General features: G+C 39.8%; 1 protein-coding gene across 11 annotated transcripts in view; it reads right to left on the bottom strand.

Annotated features, from left to right (window-relative positions):
* LOC105489575 (SAFB like transcription modulator) overlaps positions 1-26,220 on the bottom strand; it is an 82,478-nt gene extending 56,258 nt beyond the window's left edge. For 2 of the 11 annotated variants that reach the window (XM_011754473.2, XM_011754480.2), the window contains exons 1-5: positions 25,944-26,220; positions 24,896-24,983; positions 8,943-9,007; positions 5,490-5,687; positions 4,560-4,607 (exon numbers count right to left, since the gene is read on the bottom strand). In XM_011754473.2, coding sequence (XP_011752775.1) covers positions 4,560-4,607; positions 5,490-5,687; positions 8,943-9,007; positions 24,896-24,983; positions 25,944-26,105 — 561 coding nt within the window. In that variant the 5' untranslated portion in view covers positions 26,106-26,220. The remainder of the gene's footprint in view (positions 1-4,559; positions 4,608-5,489; positions 5,688-8,942; positions 9,008-24,895; positions 24,984-25,943) is intronic. The other 9 variants (XM_071066774.1, XM_011754489.3, XM_011754499.2 and 6 more) reach the window with 6 other exon arrangements.
* Between the last annotated feature and the right edge of the window lie 220 nt (positions 26,221-26,440).

Here is a 26,440-nt window from a genome sequence, read left to right as displayed (position 1 = left end):
CTAACTTTTGTATTTTTTGTAGAGACGGGGGTTTGCCTTGTTTCCCAAGCTGGTCTCAAACTCTTGAGCCAAGTGATCAGCCCGACTAAGTCTCCCAAAGAACTGAGATTACAGGCATGAGCCACTGCATCCAGCCAGATTAAATTTTCTAATGTTTTTTTGAGATAAGGTCTTGCTCTATTGACCGGGTTGGAGTATAGTGGCATGATCTTGGCTCACTGCAGCCTTGACCTCCTGCAGTCAAGTGATCTTCCAGCCTCAGTCTCCTGAGTAGCTGGGACTACAGGCATGGACCACCACACCCAGCTATTTTAATTTTCTTTTTTTTTTTTGTAGAGACAAAGTCTTACTATGTAGCCCAGGCTGGTCTTGAACTCCTGGCCTTAAGCAATCCTTCTATCTCAACCTTCCAAAGTGCTGTGATTACAGGCATGAGCCACCACAGCCCACCCAGAGTAAACTTTCAAAAGCAATACCTAAATACTGAAAATAAATGAAACAAATCAACCTAGATATGTATCAGTGGGTGATACAACCATACAGAATGGAAAGAACTTAAAACACGGTGATTTGTTCATCCCCAGAGGGAAACATCCTTGCGAAAAATATGTCTAAAAAAATCTTAAATTACTTTCAGTAACTGCATTGGTGGTAGTGTTGGTATAATCATTCTAAAGTTGTTGTATGTGTACCGTAAGATAAAGTAAATGGTTATCTTGGAAGTACCAAGATATGAATTGAAGGTCTATTTTATCTTAAAAGTAAAAATAAGCAAAAACAAAGAAAACAACTCCAACATTTTCTCTAGCATTGTACATTGAAAAGACCGAGAAACAATGAACAACTCAGTAGCAGTGAACACCTCCACCACCTAGATTGCTGTCTTGAAATATCATTTACCACTATAAAGAAGAAATGCCTAATTATAGTTCTAGAGCAGGAAATGGCACATCTTTACATACCATCAAGCAAGGAATCAATCAAAGTCTACTAGGATCATGCTGAAAGGACTCAAGAGCCAACTTGATGAGGCTCTCACAACATGGAACAATGTAAGCATTAAGGATAATAACTGTGATGGACCAAAATACATTACATATATACAAATCCATGAGTTTGAAATGAATCTAAAGAGGAAAAAAGAAAAAATTAAGAACTGGCCACTGTCAGAGATGCCAGTGAACCAGCTCAATATTCTGAAAATTGGTAAATAAAAAGGAAAGAATCAAACATATATCCTGGCTTTCCTGTGTAAATGATACCACAGGGTAACCAAATAGTAAATAAGGGGAAGTTTCTCTTTCTAGAAACATTCCACCATATACAGAAGAAATGATAGAATTAGAATAGCATCCCTTTGCAACTCCTACTTGGGTATGAATCATCAATGATTGGTACCATCACAAAAAGACAACCAGATATTATGTGCATCCAAATAGAAGAACACAGTACTATACCTACGAGGCGGCTGTGTGTGTGCTGGGGTGGGGTGTTAACGCTGAATCTGAGAGCAAGCCTCTAGATGCTACAACCAACTTAACAATTTACAAAAAATACAATAAACAAAGGAACATGTTGACCACCACAGGAATGTAATCAGCAAAATCCAGGCCTTGGAAGCTCTACAGTGGCGACTGGCAAACTACATGAGATGCCTGTTTTTGCTAATCCTTGCTCCGTCGGATAAGCAAGTTGCTTTTTTCAACAAATAAAATAGTAAGAGGAAAACAGATGGAAGGGAAAACCTCCTAAAACATTTCAATCAATCACAACATACAGATCTTACTGGTATCTGGATTTAAACAAGGCATAATGAAAAAAAAAAACCCTATAGAAAAATTGAACATTTGAATCCTAACTGTATATTTCACAATATTAAAATTTTTATTTTAGGAGTGCTAATATAAAAAATAAGAATTCTCTTTTAGAGATACATACTGAAATTTTTCAAGGGAAATATGTTTGGATTTGTTTCGAAATAATGCAGAAGGGAGAAAGTAAACAGAAGCATAGAGGAAAATAAGACTGGCCATTAACTGAAAACAGCTGAAGCTGGGTGATGGTTACACTATGAAGTATCCCTGAATGCACATAGTAATAGACTCAGTAAGCATGTTTAGATGCATTAGATCATATGGAACCTAGATACATTTATGTTTCTAGATGTTCCATGAGACATTATTTAGAAAGAGGAAAAAGGTCATTTTAAAGAAAACTTCTCTAAAAACGTAACCTCATCTTTTGATACAATATGGCGAATCTTGCTCCCCGATAAGAAATACATAACTGTTCTTCCTTCAGATATATTTCCATCCATTTAAAAAATGTTTGTAATGAAGTTTATTATTTAAGTGGGTATCCTTAGATATGATGCCTTCATACAACTCACACAGTGGACAACTATAGGAGTGATCCTTGACAGAAGCTAATATCCAGCTGCCAAATAATATAAAGACCTCAACTTCCCCTTTTTGCAAATCAGTAATCTAGAAAAGGTACTCTCTCGATTTAAGAGTTAATTTTCCTCATAGATTCTTTTTTTTTTTCAAGACAAGTCTCGGTCTGTTGCCCAGGCTGGAGTGCAGTGGCATGATCTCGGCTCACTGCAACCTCTGCCTCCCAGGTTCAAGCCATTCTCCTGCCTCAGCCTCCCAAGTAACTGGAACTACAGGTGTCCAACACCAGGCCTGGCTAATTTTTTGTATTTTTAGTAGAGACCGGGTTTCACCATATTGGTCAGGCTGGTCTCGAACTCCTGACCTTGTGATCCACCTGCCTCAGCCTCCCAAAGTGCTGGGATTACAGGTATGAGCCACAGTGCCCAGCCCCTCATAGATTCTTTATCACGAGGAAATCAATGTACTTAGGGACAGCCTTACAGACTTTCACCATTCTAATATTTCCTTTCTGAATATTCCAAATGAACAGCAACATTTCTCCCAGAAATGCAATTTTTCTCCAAAATGCAACTTCTCCTCCACTACAATACACAGAGAGGCAATATATAGCCTCAGAAGCATCTGTGGCTCACTAGCATTTCAAAGGCAAGAGCACTGCAGGAAAGAAAGCATGCAGGGGCCATCAATAAGTAGTCCATGGGCCGGGCGCGGTGGCTCAAGCCTGTAATCCCAGCACTTTGGGAGGCCGAGACGGGCGGATCACGAGGTTAGGAGATTGAGACCATCCTGGCGAACACGGTGAAACCCCGTCTCTACTAAAAAAAATACAAAAAAACTAGCCGGGCGTGGTGGCGGCGCCTGTAGTTCCAGTTCCCAGCCCGGGCGACAGAGCCAGACTCCGTCTCAAAAAAAAAAAAAAAAAAAAAAAAAAAAAAAGTAGTCCATGAATACAAGGCCCAAGTACTCTTCTAGGAAATACTACCCAGAGGAAATAACTGACCTGATGACTATTTTTTCTGAATCTAGTAAACAAAGGAACCCATATCTCTATTTGAAAGTACACCATTTAAAGAGGACACGATCCTCTCCTACTTGGATAACTGTGGTAATTCTAGAGCTAATACATGCCAATGGGCACTGACTCCCTTCGCCGGGGATGCGTGCATTTATTTATCAGATTAAAACCAACTCGGATCAAAACCACCAAACCCTCTCTGGTTTTTATAAGATTAAAAATTAAAATGAAATTAAGAGGACACAAAAACAAAGGGTTCTTTAGTTACAGATATGAGAAAAAGACAAAGGATAATTTTTTATGCAGAAATTGATCTGCAGATGTCTGCTTATAACATCTGTAAGTCACTTTAAAAAGTCCACTATGTGTATCACATTAGCAGCAACACGTTATTACACATTGAAGTGCAGTCATTTGCAATACACACACCCCCCAAGTAAATTTCTAGAAATTTTTAATCATTTTTAGACTATGCCTGTTACAGGAGTGTTAAATTAACAAAATTTTAAATAAAGCTTTGAAAAGGATATTAATACTTTTAAAAGACTTATTTTACTTCAAGTGACAAGAAAAAAATCAAGAAGAATGTAGACTTCTCAAAAGACTAGTAACCAGAGTTAGGTTTTACAGAAAGGATGGACTTTTTTCTAAAATTCTGAAAATGATAGGAAACTCATAATAACTCCAATTATCTTTCTGGCAACAGAAATTTCAGCTGCCGATCTTTTTGTTTGTTTGTTTTTGTTTTGAGACAGAGTCTCACTCTGTTGCCCAGGCTGGAGTGCAGTGGTGCGATCTCGGCTCACTGCAAGCTCCGCCTCCCGGGTTCACGCCATTCTCCTGCTTCAGCCACCTGAGTAGCTGGGACTACAGGTGCCCACCACCACACCCAGCTAATTTTTTGTATTTTTAGTAGAGACAGGGTTTCACTGTGTTAGCCAGGATGGTCTCGATCTCCTGACCACGTGATCCACCCGCCTCGGTCTTGCCAATAGTTTTAAGTACTTTGTGTATGTCACGTAAATAACTCAGTATTAAATTTAAGACAGTTACATGAATTAAAGAATTATGAAGTCAAAATAAGATTCCTTTTCCAAGCCCTTCCACCCACGATATCAAATTCATAGGACTAAATGTAAACTTACTTGGGCTGTTAGAAAGGTATCATCTTCACCTTCTTGAGCTTCAATTTCCTATGTAAAAGGGTATACAATAGCTTTGCTTTACAAAATATCTGGGTAACATGAGAATGCTTTTATGCTTATACCTGATTATCATTTGCCTTGTTTTCTGTATAATGTCTATGATACCATGGGTACTAAATCAATGCTTAATATTCAGACTATATTTTATGCCAAAAAAAAATTAGCCATGTCGCTAGAGAATTAGAAACATTTCTCTTGAGCCCCTCATTTATTAGGTAGGTAGAAGTGAAGTGTTTTAAGCATGAATACTAACAGCACTGACTCCTTAACCCACTGACTTTCTTAAAATGTACTAACATACTTCAAAGCAGGACAAATGGTCTATTTCAAAGAAGATATTTGGAAATATTATCTACTTTAAAATTAAACTTTCATAAGTAATTCCCCACCCTTGATATAACCAAAGAAATATAAATTAAAGTAACCTTTTACACTTGCTAAGGTAGCAGAAAGGGGAAAAAACCCTACCACCAAGTAATGCTGGCAATGCCAGAATGAAATTGGTACATTCATTCATCTTGGAGTAGGGAAAAAGCCTTAAAACTTAAAATGTCCAAAATTAAAGGAGTATATTAGAATTGTAGAAAGCAGTCTAATAAATTATGGGAAAATTATGAAATTATATGTTATATGAAAATACAGAATATCAACTTAACTCTGTAACAACTATGTAAAAATATATATTATAAGAAATAAGCAAAAATTTAAAAGGTTGCCTAAGGTGGTAGGATTTTAGATGACTTATAAGTAGCTTTAGTAGCACATCTTTTAAAAATTCTGAGACTTCCAAATTGAACTAGAAAAAAGTACTTTTTATTATTTAAAACTTAATTTATCTGTGTCATGTTTTAAAAAAAACTGGCTAAAGACCTGACTTTCGATGTCCTCTTTTTCTATATCTTCTATTCCTTCTGCCTCTATTAATTCATGAGCTCTCTTGTTTTCTTCTGCAGAGAGTAACTCCTTGGAATGCACATTTTCTTCTTCATTTTCACCAAATTCTTCAGAGTCCTTTAGTTCATCATTTCCATCTTGCTCATGTGCCTCTTGATTCTCCAATTCACAGTCCTTTTAATGGTAAGAAAATTTGGTACAACTAGAGGCAAAGTAGCGTGGGCTATCCACCAAATGTTTTTGGTAATTTACACCTTTAAATGTGTCAAATTTGATCATATTTTAATATTCCCAAAGTTCAATCATTTTACCTTATATATTAACTGTGTCTTTAAAGATAGGTCTAATACCACGATCATCAAACACGAATCTGAGTTCTCAAATTTCTCACACTAAAATGCACACTAATTGAATTGCTACTAGAGATGCTCTAAATTCCAGTTATTTAATATTTACCAAGCCACCTTCTAGGAGCTGTCCAAAAAATATGGCTTGATTTCTCCATGTGCCATACGTTGATTTAACTTCAAAGACTTTGGAAGTCTTATACATTAAAACAAAGTTTACTTCTAATAATAAAGAACACCCAACTGCTGCGTCAATGCCTGTTCTTGAAAAATATGCAAATAACTAATTGAAATGTATTTGTTTTGAAATCTACCACTGTGCCAAATGTCAATTAGGAAGGGTAACACAGGTTGGGATTGGGTCTGTTTGTCCTTCAAAGTTTATGGATATATGGTACTTCAGTGAAAACAAAATCAGCAATCTGCTCAATTTCCTCTGATTAAGCGCAGAGAAAGGGGTGAAAGCAATAAAGGTTCCTTCCTTTTTTCCTGTTCTTATGGTAAATCCAGCGGATTTAAGAAAAGGCTTCTGGGTTAAAAGGTAAAAGAGGCAGAGGCATGACTACTAATCATTCACAGCTAAATTGCGGTGAGGAAACTGAAATTTCTATCGAGAGGTGGGCATAGAAAAGAATATGATTGTTTTGGAATGTGGAGTGCTTGCAGAGCAGGGGATCTCTTGTTTGACCAAACGTACTACAGTATGAGTTGGGGAACGTGAGGGGTTGAAAATGGAGTACATGGCTGTATTATGGCAGAAGTATAGGTGCAAGAAAGATCAAGGGAAGTTACCAAGGAAACTTCACCTATTCTGAGGTGCCAACTTTGACCAATCTCCTCACCTATTCACAGAAGCAATTTCTATACAATTCTGGTATTTAGGCAATAGGTGATATTTACCAACCATTACTGTATAAATTCCAAAATTATTAACTGTGAGAGATGAGAAAAATACATTCACTTAATTTCTATCAAATATATCACATGTTAATACTTCCAAAAATAAACTGAAGATATCTTTAAACAGAATTTTTAAAAAAGCTCCTAGGGCTGGGCGTGGTGGCTCATGCCGGTAATCCCAGCACTTTAGGAGGCCAAGACGGGTAGGCGGATCATGAGGTCAGGAGTTCGAGGCCAGCCTGGCCAACATGGTGAAATCCCGTCTCTACTAAAAATACAAAAATTAGCCGGGCCTGGTGGCGTACGCCTGTAATCCCAGCTACTCAGGAGGCTGAGGCAGGAGACTCTCTTGAACCAGGGAGGTGGAGGTTGCAGTGAGCCGAGATTGCACCACTGCACTCCAGCCTGGGCAACAGGGCGAGACTCCATCTCAAAAAAACAAGAACAAACAAAAAGTTCCCTTGTTATTCTAGACGTTATGACCAGGTTTATTTAACAATAACACAAAGGCATCCTTTGTAGCACATATAAGAAACAGTACTATTATTCTTCTGAATAGACATATATATCTCCTTAGGACATTTCAAATGACTGTAACATTTTTATGAACTGAAGAGCTGAAAGAAACAAATTTGAAAAGTAGAAGATTTTTTACTGAGTCACAATGTTTTTACAGCTTATGGATAATGTTTGCTTAATCATACACTTACTGGTGAAGACAACTGGAGAAAAATAGGAAGATAGGAACAAACCTGATGGAAGATACATAATAAGGGTAACAGAATACCAAAACTTAAAGGCTCAAACACAAGCTGATTACAGACATGCAATCATCAATTTTCATGGATCCCTGGGCAAATAGTTCCTAAAATTATCTGCTTTCAGGGTTAACTCCTCAACAAAACACCTTCTGGGGGTAGGGCTGTGTGTGTGTGTGTGTGTGTGTGTGTGTGTGTCTGTGTGTATGTGCAGTGTGGAGAGTGAAGAGAGCTAGGAGGCAGGAGAGATGGGTGTGTAAATGAACATGAGCTGACTCTATGGTAAAACACACAAACATCAAGAGACATGATGACAATATGGACTAGTTTTACCCAGGAAACAGAATATATGGGGGCACAAATGTACATAATTCAAGAGAAACTATACTCATGAAATAATTCCTGCAAATACCACAATACTTAAGAACAAATAAGCAGATCACTTTTCATTAAAATAATAATTTAAAAAAATTTTAAACCCTAACTACAATTATAAACAGCTTGTTCTATAGCTGTAGTATTTAGAACTGCCACAACCCCAATTAAAATTACATCCATAATTTTTCTGGTCAGCCAGTTTTGAAATACACTCATTTTTGGCCCCAAAAGGCCTCGCTTATTCATCTTTAAATGGCAAAACAAATTTCTTAATTTGATCTCTCTCTTTCTCTCTTTTTTTTTTTTTTGAGACGGAGTCTTGCTCTGTTGCCCAGGCTGGAGTGCCTTGGCACCATCTTGGCTCACTGCACCCTCCACCTCCTGGGTTCAAGCAATTCTCCTGCCTCAGCCTCTCAAGTAGTTGGGATTACAGGCACATGCCACCACACCTGGCTAATTTTTGTATTTTTAGTAGAGATGGCGTTTTACTATGTTGGCCAGGCTGGTCTTGAACTCCTGACCTCAAGTGATCCACCCACCTAGACCTCCCAAAGTGCTGGGATTATAGGCGTGAGCCACGGCGCCTGGCCCTTAATTTGATCTTTATCAAGTAGTAACACCTCAGCAATTTTCTCAGTGTATTTTGAGGTCTACATTACTCTAAGTTCTGTAAATTATATACAAAAGCTAAATGCAATGGCAGATAAAAAATAAATTATCAATATCCTTCCCTGTGATATCTTGTCCAGGAACTAACATACATATCTATTATCTTGTAGCTATTTCCCTGGCCAGCTTTCTACCTAAAGGCCTGGAGAGATTATTATTTTTAGCTTTTGTATCTCATTTAATTAATTAAAGTTATTTACTATATTTCTCAATTATGAGAGTTAATGAGATTGACAATATTATACATTGTCAGTATATAGGTCTTTATCTTTAACCTACATACTTCAGTGACCATTCTTCAATGCAATGCACAAAATTCATGATGCAAAATACTAGGCTTAAAATAAACATCTTAACCTGAGTAATGAACACTTTACCTTGATAAAAGCATCATCTTCCACAGAAGCATCTCCACTCAACTCGTCTGCTTCATGTTTTTTACCTGTGAAAGAAGGAAGATGGGCTAACAACTGATATTTTATTACTTTAAGAACAAAAAATATTCAGAGTTTACCCTGCAATAGCACTCTCCACTCCCAAACTATCTAACAAAGCTAATGCCAACTGCTTATAAACCACCTGGTCAGAGCCGTCCCAAACAAAAAAAGCTTTCCTATGTCATGCTGTTTGAAATACACTGTGCACATAATCCTACACATGAACCCATCAGCTTAACTGATATGACATGTATGATGCATTTTTCTTTACACCAGTTGAATTTTCTATCCTCAATTATCTGAGAAGTTGTGATACCTTTCAATGGCATTCTACTGACTATATATACCCAGACACCTGATAGCTAAGTACAAGATCTGTACCTCCCACAAAGCCTTTCCTATGTTCTTCTCTTCAACAAGCATTCTCTGAAATAAAAATTCTCACACTTTAATCTTCATCTTACAATCCATCAGGTGATTGATGACATATTTCCTTGTACTCTGTCTCTAGTATAACTCGCCTCTTCATAGAGAAGATTAATTCCTTAAATACAGTGACTACTTTTATGCTAATTATTTATTTATCCAAAAGCCTAAATATAAAGAGTGCTGGCCACTTAACATAATAACTGATTTAAGGCATGCAGAAATTAAGGCAAAGTGAAAACTGTTAATAGCTTTCAGACAAACTACAGACCTTCTTTGCCCATCTTCAAAACTTCGCAAACTGGTAGTTAGAATTTTTTTTTTTTTTTAAGAATAATTATTTATTCTTGAGACAGAGTCTCACTCTGTTGCCTAGGCTAGAGTGCAATGGCACAATCTCGGCTCACTGTAACCTCCCCCTCCCGGGTTCAAGAGATTCTCCTACCTCAGCCTCCCAAGTAGCTGGAATTACAGGCACAAGGCACCATGCCTGGCTAATTTTTGTATTTTTAGTAGAGACAGATGGAGTTTCACCACGTTGGCCAGGCTGGTTTCGAACTCCTGACCTCAAGTGATCTGCCCGCCTTGGCCTCCCAAAGTGCTAGGATTTACAGGCATTAAGCCATTGCGCCCAGCTGGTAGTTGGAACTTTAAAAACGCTTTCCACATTAAAAAAAAAAAAAAAAGTTTTCCACAGAGGCAATGCTAAAAGTTTATTATGTTTTCAGGCTAGTCCACAAAATCCTAGTTAAAAATCCTTGGTGTACTAGAAATGTCATTAAAAAACACATCTTCTGGAACTTTACTATTAAATTTTTTTTTTCCCCATTTCTTTTGAAACATGAATGGATGTTCTTTCCTAGGGCCAATGAATGAACTTTTTTCCCTTTGCCTATAACCGGCACAGACAGTGCTACTACCTAGTTTAAGCTTCAGTAATCAGGGTAGAGGTTTAGCTGCTGGGATAAATATTTTAAAAGTTAGTATACCTGCATTTCCCTAGTCTCCTCGGTAGCTCCTATCTGTCATCTACTCCCAACTGTAAGTCATTTCCACGAATGAGTGGTAAAAGGGAAAATGCTATGCTAGTCCTTCCAAGTATGCAAAAAACAAGATTAGGAGTGGGGATTTTTCTTTTACTCAATTGGTAGCTGAAGGCTTGTGAGAACCAAATAAGAAATGAGGTGTGGCGCTTGGTGTTGTGCTAACTTCCTATTTACAATGTTGATGTTTGCATTTTGGGGAAAACAACTTTTTGGTTTAACTTTCTGGTTTACTGTTACCTTTGTAGATTAATGCTTTGCATATAAATTTATAATTACTGTCATCATTCTCTTTATCACTAAACTTAATTTGTACATGAGAATTTCACATGAAAACAAGTCTATCTGATTACGTTGCCCTAAAGTCTAAAATTAGAAGTTATTAAAAGGGCAATCACTAAGAAAAGTCTGTTCATCTGAAAGTATTAATCTATTTAAGAAAGACAAAAAATTAAAGATGTTCTTTTCCTGAAAAAGAAAACTACTAATTTTTTTTTTTTTTTTTTTTGAGACAGAGTCTTGCTCTGTTGCCCAGGCTGGAATGCAGTGGCACGATCTCAGCTCGCTGCAACCTCTGCCTCCTGAGTTCAAGCGATTCTCCTGCCTCAGCCTCCCAAGTAGCTGGGACTACAGGCACATGCTACCACGCCCAGCTAATGTTTTATATTTTTAGTAGAGATGGGGTTTCACCGTGTTAGCCAAGATAGTCTCGATCTCCTGACCTTAGGTGATCCACCCACCTTGGCCTCCCAAAGTGCTGGGATAACAGGCGTGAGCCACCACACCCAGCTAATTAAATTCTTCTATTACATTTAGAGAAAGTTCCATAATACAAAAACCTTAAAGAGGCTACTTTTTGGGAGAAAAAAAGCTCTTTTAAAATATCAAATCCTGCTGGAAGCAGTGGCTTATGTCTGTAATCCCAGCACTTTGGGAGGCTGAGGTGGGAGAAGCGCTTGAGTCCATGAGTTGAGACCAGCCCAGGCAACACAGTGAGATCCCTATCTCTTCAAAAGAAAAAAAATTTTTTTTTTAGACACAGCTGGGTGTAGTGGTGTATGCCGGTAGTCCCAGCTATTCAGGAGGCTGAGGTGGGAGGACTACTTGAACCCAGGAGGTGGCAGGATTGCTTGAACCCAGGAGGGCAAGGCTGCAGTGAGCTGTAATTATACCAACCACTGCACTCCAGCCTGGGCAAAAGAGCGAGACCCTGTCTCAGAAGCAAAATAAACCAAAACATCAAATCCTCTCCCATACCCACTCACCACCAAACAGCCTATAGAGGAGAACTTTTGGGGGAACTCCTTTAGATCATTTACAAATGCTATTTATTCCTTATAATCACAAACTGCCTTACAATTTGCAAAGCACTTAAAAAAAATTTCAGTTGATTTGTCCAGGCACCCTATGATGGTACATGGGTCCATTATCACAATTTTACAAAAGAGAAAATGAGCCTGAGAGGTTAAATACCTTGCCTAAAACTTGAAAATGGTGCTGTCAGAACTGAAGCCAGGATTTCTCACGACCGATCTTGAATTCCTGCCACTATATTTTATTATGACCTGTATAGAACACATTATTCTAATAAGGAGTGGTGAATTAATTCAATTTAATTATCTTTGAGGCCAGATGCAGTGGCTCATGCCCATATACCCAACACTTTGGGAGGGTAGATCACTTGAAGCCTGGAGTTCGAGAGCAGCCTGACCAACTAGCAAAACCCCATCTCTACTACAAAATACAAATAAGTAGCTGGGCATGGTGGTGCATACCTGTAATCCCAGTTACTTGGGAGGCTGAGGCACTGGGTTCAATCACTTGAACCGGGGAGGCGGAGGTTGCAGTAAGCTGAGATCGCCCTACTGCACTCATGCCTTAGAGACAGAGTGACACTGTCTTAAAAGTAAAATAAATAAATAAGGCCGGGCACAGTGGCTCATGCCTGTAATCTTAGCACTTTGGGAGGCTGAGGTAGGTGGATCACCTGAGGTAAGGAGTTTGAGACCAGCCTGGCCAACACAGTGAAACCCCATCTCTACTAAAAATATAAAATTAGCCGGACATGGTGGCACATGCCTGTAATCCCAGCTAATCGGGAGGCTGAGGCAGGAGAATCACCTGAACCCGGGAGGTGGAGGCTGCAGTGAGCCAAGATTGCAACACAGCACTCCAGCCTGGGCAACAGAACAAGACTCTGTGTCAAAATAAATAAATAAATAAATAAAAATGTTCTGAATGTTCTGGCTGGGCATGGTGGCTCACGCCTGTAATCCCAACACTTTGGGAGGCAGAGGTGGGCAGATCACGTGAGGTCAGGAGTTCGAGACCAGCCTGGCCAACATGGTGAAACCTGTTCTCTACTAAAAACACAAAAATTAGCCAGGCGGGGTGATGGGCATCTGTAATCCCAGCTACTCGGGAGGCTGAGGCAGGAGAATCATTTGCACCCAGGAGGCAGAGGTTGCAGTGAGCCGAGACTGCACCAGTGCACTCCAGCCTGGGTGACAGAGCAAGACTCCATCTCAAAAAAATACAAAATAAAAAAATTTTTAAATAAAGGTATTATATTTGAAATGGCAGTCGTCAGCATAATGACAAATTACATACTATGCACACTCTGTATCAAATTTCACTTCTTTTAGTAATAACAAGAAAATCAAATTACACTTCAGCAACAAAAACAGCAGTCATTACTACTGAAGTGGCATCTATGGTCCAGGTACTAGGATAAATTCTTCATATGCATTTATGTACTTGTATTTTAAAATTTTATCCTCACAACTACTCTGAAACAATTATGCCCCTTTTACAAAAGAGAAACTAACTCTGAAAAATCAGATTACAAAGCTAGTAAGTGGCAGTGCTTCAATTTAAACGCAGCCCAATTTCCATTCCTCAAAACCATTAGATCTTTGAGGAGCTACAATATGCCAGTTGTTTAAAATATTATCTCTGTTAGTGTAAACAGAAGCTCCAAAATCCACATGTATAAATTTTTACAACGTGAGACTCACTTGCCCGATGACTATGACGCACGGGCAACAAGAGGCAGCGCTGGGGTATGTAAAAATGGTCTAACTTTGCTGTCCCATACTATTTCCAACAGCTGTTAAAGTACAATCACACTGGACATTTAATGTTTCAGCTTGTAATTTTAAAAGCCATAAGGACAAGATTGTCAAACAGTGATGAAACTGGAGTAACAACCTGATAGATACATAATATTCAAGAAAACTGAAATCTCACATTAGCTTTGGACTGCTTTCATAATTTGTAACTTTTGGCTTGTTTTACACATAGTAAATTAGAAACTATATTGTAACTTCTTTCCTTTTTTTTTTTGAGACAGGCTCTCACTGTCATGCAGGCTGAAGTGCAGTGGCATGATCTCCACTCACTGCAACCTCCACCTCCCAGGTTCAAGCAATTCTCATGCCTCAGCCTCAGGAGCTGGGATTACAGGTGCATGCCACCACGCCCAGCTAATTTTTGTATTTTTAGTAAAGACAGGGTTTCAGCATGTTGACCAGGCTGGTCTTGAACTCCTGACACCAGTCGACTATATTGTAATTTCTTATTTTGTGAAAAAACACTTTCCCCTTCCATATTTTAAAATGAGTTTAAAATATAACTCATTTTAAAAAGCTATAATGTTGCCAGGCGAGGTGGCTCACGCCTGTAATCCCAGCACTTTGGGAGGCCGGGCGGGTGGATCACTTGAGGTCAGGAGTTTGAGACTAGCCTGGCCAACATGGTGAAACCCTATCGCTACTAAAAACACAAAAAAGTAGCCAGGTGTGGTGGCTCATGGTTGTAATCCCAGCTATTTGGGAGGCTGAGGCCTCCCAAAAGCTAGAATCGCTTGAACCCGGGAGGTGGAGGTTGCAGTGAGCCGAGATCATGCCACTGCACTCCAGTCTGGGTGACAAGAGCAACACTCTGCCTCAAAAAAAAAAAAAAAAAAAAAGGCTATAATGTTTATCAGCCAGCTCAGAACCTAGTACAACACTATATATATGGATATAATATAGAATATGTATAATATAATGTGTATGTAATATATGTTATATGTATAATGTTATATATTACATTAATATGATTATATATTATATACACATAACATATACATATTATATATATATTATATACATATATAAAATACATATAAAAATATATAATACAAAACCAGCCGATATTCAAGCATTATATCTTTTCTTTTTTCTTTTTTTCTGAGATAGAGTCTGACTCTGTCATCCAGGCTGGAGTGCAATGGTATGATCCTGGCTCACTGCCACCTTCATCTCCTGGGTTCCAGCGATTCTCCCACTTTAGCCTCCCAAGTAGCTGGGATTACAGGCACATGCCGCCACCACGTCCAGCTAATTTTTGTATTCTTAGTAGAGACGGGGTTTCACCAAGTTGGCCAGGCTGGTCTCGAACTCCTGAGCTCAGGTAAGCCACCCGCCTCAGCCTCCCAAAGTGCTGGGATTACAGGGGTGAGCCACTGCACCCAGCCACATTATATATTTTCTGACTGATAATGGACTAAATCCTATGCTGGACACTAATGGAAAACAGGTCGGGCATGGTGGCTCGAACTTGTAATCTCAAACCCTTTGGGAGGCCAAGGCATTGGCCTCCATCAGGTAAAGGCATCATTACCTGAGGTCAGAAGTTCAAGACTAGCATGGACAACACGGTGGAGTCCCATATCTACAAAAAAAACACAAACTGGCCAGGTGTGGTGGTGTGCACCTGCCATCCCAGCTACTAGGTGGGCTGATGTGGGAGGATCCCTTAAGCCCAGGAGGTCAAGAATGCAGTGAACCGAGATTGCGCCACCACTCCATTTCAATCTGGGTGACAGAGCGAGACTCCTCAAAAATAAACAAATAGATAAATAATCTCTAAAAGTTAAAAATAAGAAAACAAGGTCTAGATTTCTATTTGGCCCAGCTGGGAGAAAGGGATGACATGGCAGTTCAACTAACTTCGTGTATAACCCCATCCTGTCAGTACATCCTGTCACTACATCGGCAGGTCCCTAACTTTTGTAATATCAAACATGAGAAAGAATTTTAAAGACCAAATCGTCCTTAAATTCCAACAAGCAGCACTATCTTCAGCACATTTTTGTACAGTCAGGTAACCATTTATATCTGTCCCATTTAAACCTTTGCTATCAAAGCTCCTGCAGCAAATCAACTAAACAGTTTCACCTCTTTTGTTCTACAGGGAATCTGGCAACTGCCACAAAACTGTGAAAGTGGCATGACCAGGATGAAGGAACTAACTGAAAGTAAAACACAGATTGAAGCCAAACTTTTTTTTTTTTTGGATACACTATCTCGCTCTTCTTGCCCAGGCTGGAGTGCAGTGCAGTGGCGTGATCTTGGCTCACTGCAACCTCTGCCTTCCGAGTTCAAGCAATTCTCCTGACTCAGCCTCCTGAGTAGCTGGGATTACAGCCTCATCCCACCACACCCAGCTAATTTTTGTATTTTTAATACAGACAGGGTTTCATCACATTGGCCAGGCTGGTCTCGAACTCCTGGTCTCAAGTGATCCACCAGCCTCGGCCTCCCAAGGTGCTGGGATTAGAGGCGTGTGAGCCACCATGCTCAGCCTGAAGCCAAACTTTTATGCTTGGAGGAAAAAACTACAAAATAAATTGGGCAATAAACATAATCTGAATAACAAAATAAGCAAAATTAACCTATCACATCCTAAACTATCACAGTAGTAACATGGCCATTTTGAAATTACAAAAAAAAAAAAAAAAAAACCTAAAATATTATTTGCATGATTTTAGGGTCTAAAGTAAAATGGCAAAGTAAAAATGTATATACAAGAGAAAGACAAGACTATAAACATTTATGCAGCATAAATTTGTATAGGTCCAAAAATTCTCAATGAAACCCTCTGAGATAGGTTCCAGAATTCACAATTTTCAGATTTTAGAAGAGTAAAATGTTGCATATACTATTTATTAAGTTAAACCTCCCAGTGGCTTCTGGAACAGTATTTCACATTCACAGAAACATTTTGTGCAAGGAAATGTATGCAGATTCACATCAAATGGGATACATTAAGACTACAAATAACTTTGCCACCAAACTTAAGAAAAAACTTTCAGTTTTCAGAATTTTTTGTATTTGAGAATTCTGAACAAAGAATTTTGGATCATAAATTGGTTTTCTCCTCCAAAGGCAAATTGGTTTTTATAAGGATTTGCAATTTTCTTTTTCCTCCAAAGGCAAACTGGTCCTTATAAAGGTTTGCAATTTTCCTTTTTAAGTACCTCCCAAACAAAAACAAATCCCACTTAAAAATGAGTTTTTTTTCTTTGAGACAAATCTATCGCCCAGGCTGGAGTGCAGTGGCAGTCATGGTTCACTGCAGCCTCAACCTCCTGGGTCCAAGCAATCTTCCTGCCTTGGCCTCCCAAAGTGCTGGGATTACAGGCGTGAGCCACTGCGCCCAGCCCAAGGAAATTTCAAAATCATTTTGCCAAAATACTTTATGGCTGAGTAACTTTTCCCCTTAAACATTCACAAGAGCTACGATAAGTAAAAAAAAAAAAAAAAAAAAAAAAAAAAAAGCTTAGTTATAAAATTTCTGCTGGAAGGGAGGGGAAGATTAAGAAGATATGCCAAACTGAAATGTTTCCAACAACAACCTCTCCTCAGTTGCATGGAGTATCTTAAAACAATCACAGGCCATGCCTTGAATTGTTTGCAAGTGTTTTAGCTTCTCTTCTATTAAACTGACATTTTACCAATAAAATCATTTTTCTGAAAGGCCTTGTACATTGTCTTAAACACAACAGTCATACAATAGGTCACTTTGGGTTTTTTGTTTTTGTTTTTTGCGGCAGGGTCTTACTCTATTGCCCAGGCTGGAGTGCAGTGGTGCCATCTCAGCTCACTGCAACCTCTGCATCCTGGGTTCAAGTGACTCTCCTGCCTCAGCCTCCTGAGTAGGTAGCCCAACACCACGCCCAGCTAGTTTTTGTATTTTTAGTAGAGATGGGGTTTCACCATGTTGGCCATGCTGGTCTCGAACTCCTGACCTCAAGTGATCCACCCGCCTCGGCCTCCCAAAGTGTTGGGATTACAAGCGTGAGCCATCCCACCTGGCCCAATAGGTCACTTTGAAAAATTACTACAAAGATAATTCACATTCATTGTAATAAACCTTGAATATGCCAAAGGTGTATTTTTCAAATCTGTTACATTTATTATCTAAAGACGAACAGAATAAACATTTCTGGCACACTCCTTCAGGCAGTTGTGCCTACAAACATAAGACTGTCAAAGGTAATTTAACTGGGTTCTTAATGAGTTACCTTTCTACTCTACCAGTAAAAAGAAAATAGTCCTGCCTAACTCTCAGCACTGTTGTGAGAATCAAATAAAGCAATGCAGAAGTTTTTCGAAAACTGAAAAGTATATAAAACAATCTAGAAACTGAGTAGCAGAGGGAAGAATAAAAATGATGCTAATTTTCAAGCTTTAGTTTAGATTAGTCAGTAGTTCTTAACTCCAGGTGTACATAAGAATCACCTGGGGAGCTTTTAGAAAATACATACTGATGCCTGGGCCCGCAAAATAACAACCCAAACCAACTCTATGGGGAGTGAAAGCCTGCTTTCTGTATTTTTTAAAACTCAAATCACTAATGCAGGTGCAGATCATGAGCCACAAAGATAAGTGAATCTATCTATAGAAGCTGTTAAGAAGAATACAGGCGGAAGGTTATTGTGTTTTGATTCTCCAGACTACAGAAATATTTAAATTCTATCTACCTTCAACAAAACACCATGTATGGTGTGAATCTATTTTAGTTGTTAAAAAGGGGGGGGGGAACCCTTAAACATAAACCTCCTGTAAGTACTTGCACACATAGCTACACAACTTAGATCAACATGTGGTAATATGAAATGTACTTTATGTGGCTGATTACTGTATTAGATTGAAACAATTTTTAGAAAGCTTTACAGAGTAAACACGTACTTGATTATAAATATTATGTATGTATATCATATGTAAAATGTTACGTATGATAAATTCAGGGTGGTGGGATTATGGGTAATCTTCACTTTCTTTCTACTTTTCTGGATTACCTATTTTTTTTTTTTTTTTTTTTTTTTTTTGAGACAGGGTCTTGCTCCATCACCCAGGCTGGAGTGCAGTGGCACCATTTTTGGCTCACTGCAACCTCCTCCTCCCAGGTTCAAGTGATTCTCCTGCCTCAGCCTCCCAAGTAGCTGGGATTACAGGCACATGCCACCACACCCGGCTAATTTTTGTATTTTTACTAGAGAGGAGGTTTCACCATGTTGGCCAGGCTGGTCTCAAACTCCTGACCTCGTGGTCCTCCCAAAGTGCTGGGATTACAGATATGAGCCACTGCGCCTGGCCAAATGTAGGTTTTAATAGCTCTGATAAAAGGGCTAATTTTGTGAAATGAAAATGACATATACAATCTCTGAGGTTGGACAATATTCCAGCAAAGGTTCAGAGGCTTTTCAGCACAGCATCAATGTGGTAAAGAATAAAAGGACAATGTAACGATTTATGTGTTCTAAAAGTAAGTGTACTTTACATATCAATGTGTAAGAAGAAGCCATTAGTGCTCTTGAGAGGCACCTTAAAAAAAAAAGATAAAAACTATTAATCCCTGATGTACCTGCTTCTTACAAAGAAATATGCAATTAAAATAGGCACCAAAAGAGATATTTCTATTTTTTTTTTTTGAGACCGAGTTTTGCTCTTGTTGCCCAAGCTGGAGTGCAATGGTGCGATCTTAGCTTACTGCAACTTCTGCTCCTGGGTTCAAGAGATTCTCCTGCCTTGGCCTCCCGAGTAGCTGGGATTACAGCCACATGCCCAGCTAATTTTTTGTATTTTTAGTAAAAACAGGGTTTCACCATGTTAGCCAGTCTGGTCTCAAACTCCTGACATCAGGTGATCCGCCCACCTCAGCCTCCCAAAGTGCTGCAATTACAGGCGTAAGCCACGGCACCCAGCCCAAAAGAAGTATTTCTAAAAGCAGTTAAGAAAGCCCCAAAAAGGCCCTCAGTATTCATTCAACAAATATTTTTTGAGCAGTTATTATGTGCCCTGCTCTACACTAGGCGTTACAGACAGAGAGGTGAATGAAAAACTGCATCCCAGCTTTCACAGAGCCTTCAGCCTTCGGGCGCCTAAGAAATATCTATAACAATTATATGCCCAAAGTCCTCCTCAATGCCACAGTTCTGATTAAAGTGTCCCTTAACATCTGAACATACTACAGCTGGAGGGAAAAAAAAGCGAATTACAGTACACTATGTTACTATGTTATATGAAATGTGCTTTATATGGCTGATTACTACATTTAATTGACATAAGTTTTAGAAAGCTTTACAGAGTAAACATGTAATTATAAATACGTAGTCTGTGGTATTTTCCACAAAAAATCAGACATTAGATGTTTGGCCAAACCTATAACCTCAAAATATACTTGTTTCTATAGGAGAAAAATCAGCTTTTACACAGCATTTTTAGTCTTTTTGAAGTCGCCAGGTATTGCAATTAAGTTTTCACGTCGGTAAGTACTGCAGTACACACGTTCTAAATCCTGTACTGATTAACCACATCACTTTTCCTGAAGTTAATTGGTGACTTTAAAGGTTGAAAATCTAAAAGAAAAGTATATGCCAGTGTCAGGTAAACCAAAAGTCTTTAAATCTATAATCTCTATAACAACCTAATGAGAAGTTAGCTCTACCTGTTCAGCTACTTTTTAAACACACACCCAATTAATGTAACCATAAACTTCAATGGGTGAAGCTTTCTTCTAAGTTACCTATTTAAAAGTTCATAACAGAGTGTGCAAAGACTCAATAAAGCCATTCTAAGATACAAACGTCCACTCTATTAACTACATGTAAAGGAATTTTATAAATATGTTGTTATAAATGTCAGAGCCCACTATAACATTATCAACATTGTTTGTGCTTGTAATAGCTGCATTTAAAAAGTATTCTAGGAGAAACTTAAAAATGTAGGTTCCTTTCCCTCTAACCTCTCTAAATACAATCATTTTAACATACCTTTTTAAAAGTTACCCTATAGTTATTTTATAGGAGATAAGCTTAATGTTTCACCAAAGTATTTTTTCCATACCCAGGAAGCTTCTCTCTTGTCATTTAACTTTTAATCACTACCTGAATATTGTCATAAGAATGATTTCTTTTCCTGACAAGCTATTATACATTATGTCTTGCTGATGTCTACATAATTACCTCTAAGTAATCCCCTTCTTGGCACTTTTCGTTTTCTAATAATTTGTGCTGAAGAAAAACTATACTGATTTCCTATGAGCTTACTTGTTGCTTCCTTAAACATCATTTTAGTTAAACAAAGAATTTTCTTCTCATTTTTGGTTATATAATTATTAAATTTCAGAACTAAAAGAGCCTTATAGGTGAACCAGTAAAATTTCCAGTTTTACAAAAGATAAAACAGGCTCATTGAAGGAAAAGTGGCATAACCAAGATGCAATTATTTCAAGGTAGATACCAGTAAGTAAAGCAAGATCTGGCAAAAGGTATTGGATGTAGTAATTCAGCAACTTGACTGAAAAACTGACATCAGCCAAGCACGGTGGCTTACTTTGGGAGGCCGAGGTGAGAGGATTACTTGAGGTCGGGAGTTCGAGACCAGCCTGACCAACATGGAGAAACCCCTCTCTACTAAAAATACAAAATTAGCTGGGCGTGATGGCGCATGCCTGTAATCCCAGCTACTCGGGAGGCTGAGGCAGGAGAATCGCTTGAACCCAGGAGGCAGAGGTTGCAGGGAGCCGAGATTGCATCATTGCACTCCAGCCTGGGCGACAAGAGCGAAACTCCATTTCAAAAAAAAAAAAAAGGAAAACTGACATCACATTAAAACAATATTTAATATATCCTTGGTTTTAAAATCTGTTCATTATTGATATTTTAATAAGTTTCCCTATATAAATTTGGTTTCTAAAAGTTATTACTTAAACATCTTAATTCTTTTTTAAAATAGAGATAGGATCTCACTATGTTGCTCAGGCTGGTCTTGAACTCCTGGCCTCAAACGATCCTCCCGCCTTGGCCTTTTGGGATTACAGGCATGAGCCACTGCGCCTGGCCTAAAATAATCTTATCACTGTGTAAACTGGCAGAGAAAACATCTCAAAGGCTAGAACTGAGTTGGTATGACGCATTTAAGCAAAACTGGCTCTAAAGATGATCAGTAGCGCTTGGAATTTGACACGAGCATTCTTTAACAAGTAAACTGGGTTCAAAATCTCTCATACTAAAAATAATAAAAATAAAATAATTGAATCAATAAGCATCTTTATTGTAAATTAATTCAAACTACGTTGGGAGGTGGAGATTTACATTATATTCTTTGTAATTCACAGGATTTTCATAACAATGATGGCCGGAATTCAAGGAGACAAGAGCTTTTTGTCATGCATCTCTTACAAGGAGGCCTGCTATAGACAAATGATTAAACGTTACAACTTTTTTTTTTTTTTTTTTTGAGATGCATTCCTGCTCTATCGCTCACGCTGGAGTGCAGCGCTGTGACCTCGGCTCAATGTAATCTCCGCCTCCTGGGTTCAAGCGATTCTCCTGTCTCAGCCTCCCGAGCAGCTGGGACTACAGGCGCGTGCCACCACGCCCAGATATATACACATATATATATTTTTTATATTTTTAGTAGAGACGGGGTTTCACCATGCTGGCCAGGCTGCTCTTGAACTCCCGACCACAGGTGCTCCACCTGCCTTGGCCTTCAAAGTGCTGGGATTACAGGTGTGAGCCACTGCGCCCGGCCCCCAAATGTTACAACTTCTAACTGAATACCTTAGGACCGCTTAACATCAGAGTTATGGAATAAAGTTCAAATATAACCCATACAAAGAAAAAAATTAACAAACATACTGATAAAAATAAATAATGTTTACTTATTTAAAATGTTGTGGTGGCACTTGCCTGTAGTCCCAGCTACCAGGGAGGCTAAGGTGGGAGGGATCACTTAAGCCCAAGAGTTTGAGGCTACAAAGAGCTATGATGGCACCACTGCACTCTAGCCTGGGCAACAGAGCAATACCCTATTAAAAATATATATACACACACACATACACCCCTATATATACATACCTATATATTTACCTATATATCATATATATGATATATACCTATATGTCATAAAATGTATTGAAAAAATCCTTAAAATTTTATATTGCTGAAATTATTTTTTTTTTTTTTTTTTTTTTTGAGACGGAGTCTCCCTGTGTCACCCAGGCTGGAGTGCAGTGGCGCGATCTCGGCTCACTGCAAGCTCCGCCTCCCGGGTTTACGCCATTCTCCTGCCTCAGCCTCCGAGTAGCTGGGACTACAGGCGCCCGCCACCACGCCCGGCTAGTTTTTTGTATTTTTAGTAGAGACGGGGTTTCACCATGTTAGCCAGGATGGTCTCGATCTCCTGACTTCGTGATTTACCCGCCTCGGCCTCCCAAAGTACTGGGATTACAGGCTTGAGCCACCGCGCCCGGCCTTGCTGAAATTATTTCTAATGGTGAGATAAATGATGTTCCCAGTCAAAACTGAAAAAGGGGCCGGGCACGGTGGCTCATGCCTGTAATCCCAGCACTTTGGGAGGCCAAGGCAGGCAGATCACCTGAGGTCGGGAGTTCGAGACCAGCCTAACCAACATGGAGAAACCCTGTCTCTACTAAAAATACAAAATTAGCCGGGTGTGGTGGCACTTGCCTGTAATCCCAGCTACTATGGAGGCCGAGGCAGGAGAATCGCTTGAACCTGGCAGGCGGAGGTTGCGGTGAGCCAAGATCACGCCATTGCACTCCAGCCTGGGCAACAAGAGCGAAACTCCATCCCCCCCCGAAAAAAAACAAAACTGAGGAAAAAAAAAACTGAAAAAGGGATATACACAGAAATTAAAAGTAGATGAGAACAGAATAAATCATGTTTATTTTCAATGCTAAAATAATAGTCAACTCAAACAACCTGGGACTATGACAAAGCACAGCATGCTCGGTAAAAGATATGAATCAAAACCACTACAAGACACATGGTTAATTCCTGATATACTTATTTCTGAACTTTTATCATTTTCCATTTTGAAATAGCCTCTGGTTTGTTAGCAGTCTTCTCAGGACAAGCTTCTGTAAACACAGGAAAATGTATCTCTCAAAGTGATACACTGAGTCAGAGTTACCTGAAAAGCTACCTTGAAGATCACTTTTTTACTTCCCTAAACTACATCTTCATCTCTCCCAGGGAATGCTTCTTAGCCCTTTTCAATTTCCTTTGGCACAAACAGGGGACTTTCCTAACCTAGGAAGACTCAAAATAGTGACTCGTCCTCATCTCTGATACCCAGGTGTGCTTAAGATCAAAATTTAATATTCCCTTCTTTTCAAGATTAATCCATTTTATTTTAGTTGCAATCATTCAGTCGTTGGGAGTAACATTTGGATCACTTAAAGCAGTAAAGAAAATTAGATTACAAAAAATGCAGCAGCTGTCCATGACAAACTCTGCATGAAAATTGTAGGTAAGGACCAGAATACAGATATATCATGTCCACCCTCTGCCACTGTCCTTATAGGAGGGAGAAATTTGCAGTTATTCAAGTAAAGGTTTCGCTCACCAAGAAGCCTTAAAAAATACCTAAGTTCCATTCATACTGCAAAATGTTCATTTAAAACCACTTTTAGCTAGTCACTAAATCATTATATCCTGGAAATAAATATATTCTGCTCTAGCTTAAAAGTTACAAAAGAAGAATCTTTAACATCCCTATAATTTAAACCTTTTTAAAGCTAATTAATCATGGATTTTTCCCTCTACCTTGTTAGTATGATTGGTGAGGTCTTTTTGAATTTCACTAAAAATTAGGAGGTATAATGGCATAAATGCAAATTAAGTTCACCAAGTCAAACAAAGTACTAAACATAAAGGTTATAGAATTTTAATATACTAAAGAAAACAGCAAGGAGGCAAGGTGAAAGATTTGGTAGGAATTCCATCAATACTCTGCCAATTGTGGGGCAAGGTAGACATGTGTTAAACTGTATTTCATTCAGGTCTTCACACTATGAAGCATCATCACACAACTTGACTTTGTAATTTTTTTCGGAAGCAATAAAGAACTGTTCTCACTTTCTAATCAGCTTCAGCCGAATCTAAAGGGCTACAAGTCACCCAAAGTCTGGCAACAGTAACTTTTCTTCCTTGACCCAAGAAGGCAGAGTGCCAGAGGGAAATAGCAAAGAGTAGCACTATATAAACAGGGCAAGTGGCACAAGAGCAGAGGCAAGTTATATAACCAAAATATATTTTAAAATATGTTCATAACTCGTAACAACCTTTGCCTTTAGTTGGTTTCTTGTTTGGAGTATCAGTTGAAACAGTTAATTCAATATTATCTGGATCGCCTCCTTCCTCTTCAATAGCCTACATTAGAAAGAGAAGTTAATATGCTACACAATCTATCTAAACTTATTTTATAAAAACGAAATGAAAAAAAAATTTAGCAAACCTCAAGCCATTAGAATTGCCAGTTATTTCATAAACCGACTTCAAAAATGAGCAATTAAACTACACGAAAGAGTGAGAGAAACTTTCAGGGGGAAAAAAATTATTAGGTATCAAAATCGCAAGGAGTTTTAAATTCTACCATGTCAAGATAATTAAATATCACATCATACTGGTCAAAAATCTAAATATGTTATATTGCAGAAAAGTTGCTAGCTACTAAAGTAAATAACTAAACAGAGTTTTCCTAGTTTCTGTAATGCAAACTTACTGCTACTCTACTACAATTCCAACGCTCACTCAAACCAGAAAGCTAATCAGGAATGAAAAAGTAATTATTGCGCTGATGCAAAAACTAAAAGCCTAGTGGAAAACAAAAACTCTCTCTGTCACCCACCCATCAACTCCCACTACCAATTCCCCCTCAAGATGGGGAAGAAACGGTTGGGCACAATTAAACGGTAACTTCGCAGAAGTCACCAAACTAACCATTCCCTCTGAGGCCAAGAAATGCACACGCTCACCATGGCTAAAGGCTGGAGACCGAGCGCCTCCCCGGTCTCCACGATCGCCCTTGGGAGGCCGCGCCGGCCGGCCGCAACCCTCGCAGGCTGGCGGGGACGTCCCGGGGAGGCGGAGGCACGCTGGGCTGCTGTGGCCGGTCCCTCGCAGGCCCAGCCCGGCCCGGGGCGCGGGGGCAGGGGCACCGCGTAAGGGTCCCCGTCCTCCACGCTCGCGGGAGCCGCCCCGGGCCTCCCTACCATGCTGCCCCGCAGGTCCCAGCTGCTGCGGGCGGCCGGAGGCTGCGGCGGAAGCGGGGCGCCGAGGCGCGGCCTAAGCTCTCCTCCCCGGTCCTTCCCAGTCCTCGCCGGGCCTCACCTGCTTGAGTCGGGAGATAAGCACGGTCTTGACTCCGGTGATGTCTAAGTTCCGCCGCTTCAGCTCGTACTTCAGATCGATGACCCGCAGATCGGTGATCTTTTTACCTTCCGCCTGACCCGAGGCGGCCGAGGCTGCCACCGCACCGGTAGCGGCAGCCATCTTAGAAGAGCAGCGCGCTGCCGAGGCAGCGAGTGGGCTGCAGGGCGGCGGCAGCAGCGCCAACTTCCACCCAGGCCTCGGCGGCCGCCGGCGCCGCACAGCGCTGCGCACAATGAGCCGCTGGCCCCTCCCCCGGTCCGCCACCCTAGCGCAACCTGCAGCAGCAGCCAGCACCCGGATGACGGCCGCGCGTGCGCATTGGCTCAGGGACCGGCAGCGGCGCGTACGGTCGTGCGGGCCGCGGACACTTGGGCGGTGCGTTCCCTTGTGTGTACTGGGAGGTCAGGCACGTCCTCTCGCAGCAACGTCTGCCGCGCCGCCGTTCCCTCGTCGCT

The sequence above is a fragment of the Macaca nemestrina genome, chromosome 7 (genome assembly GCF_043159975.1).
Source record: "Macaca nemestrina isolate mMacNem1 chromosome 7, mMacNem.hap1, whole genome shotgun sequence".
NCBI lineage: Eukaryota > Metazoa > Chordata > Mammalia > Primates > Cercopithecidae > Macaca > Macaca nemestrina.
This window is presented reverse-complemented; position numbering and strand designations above follow the sequence as displayed.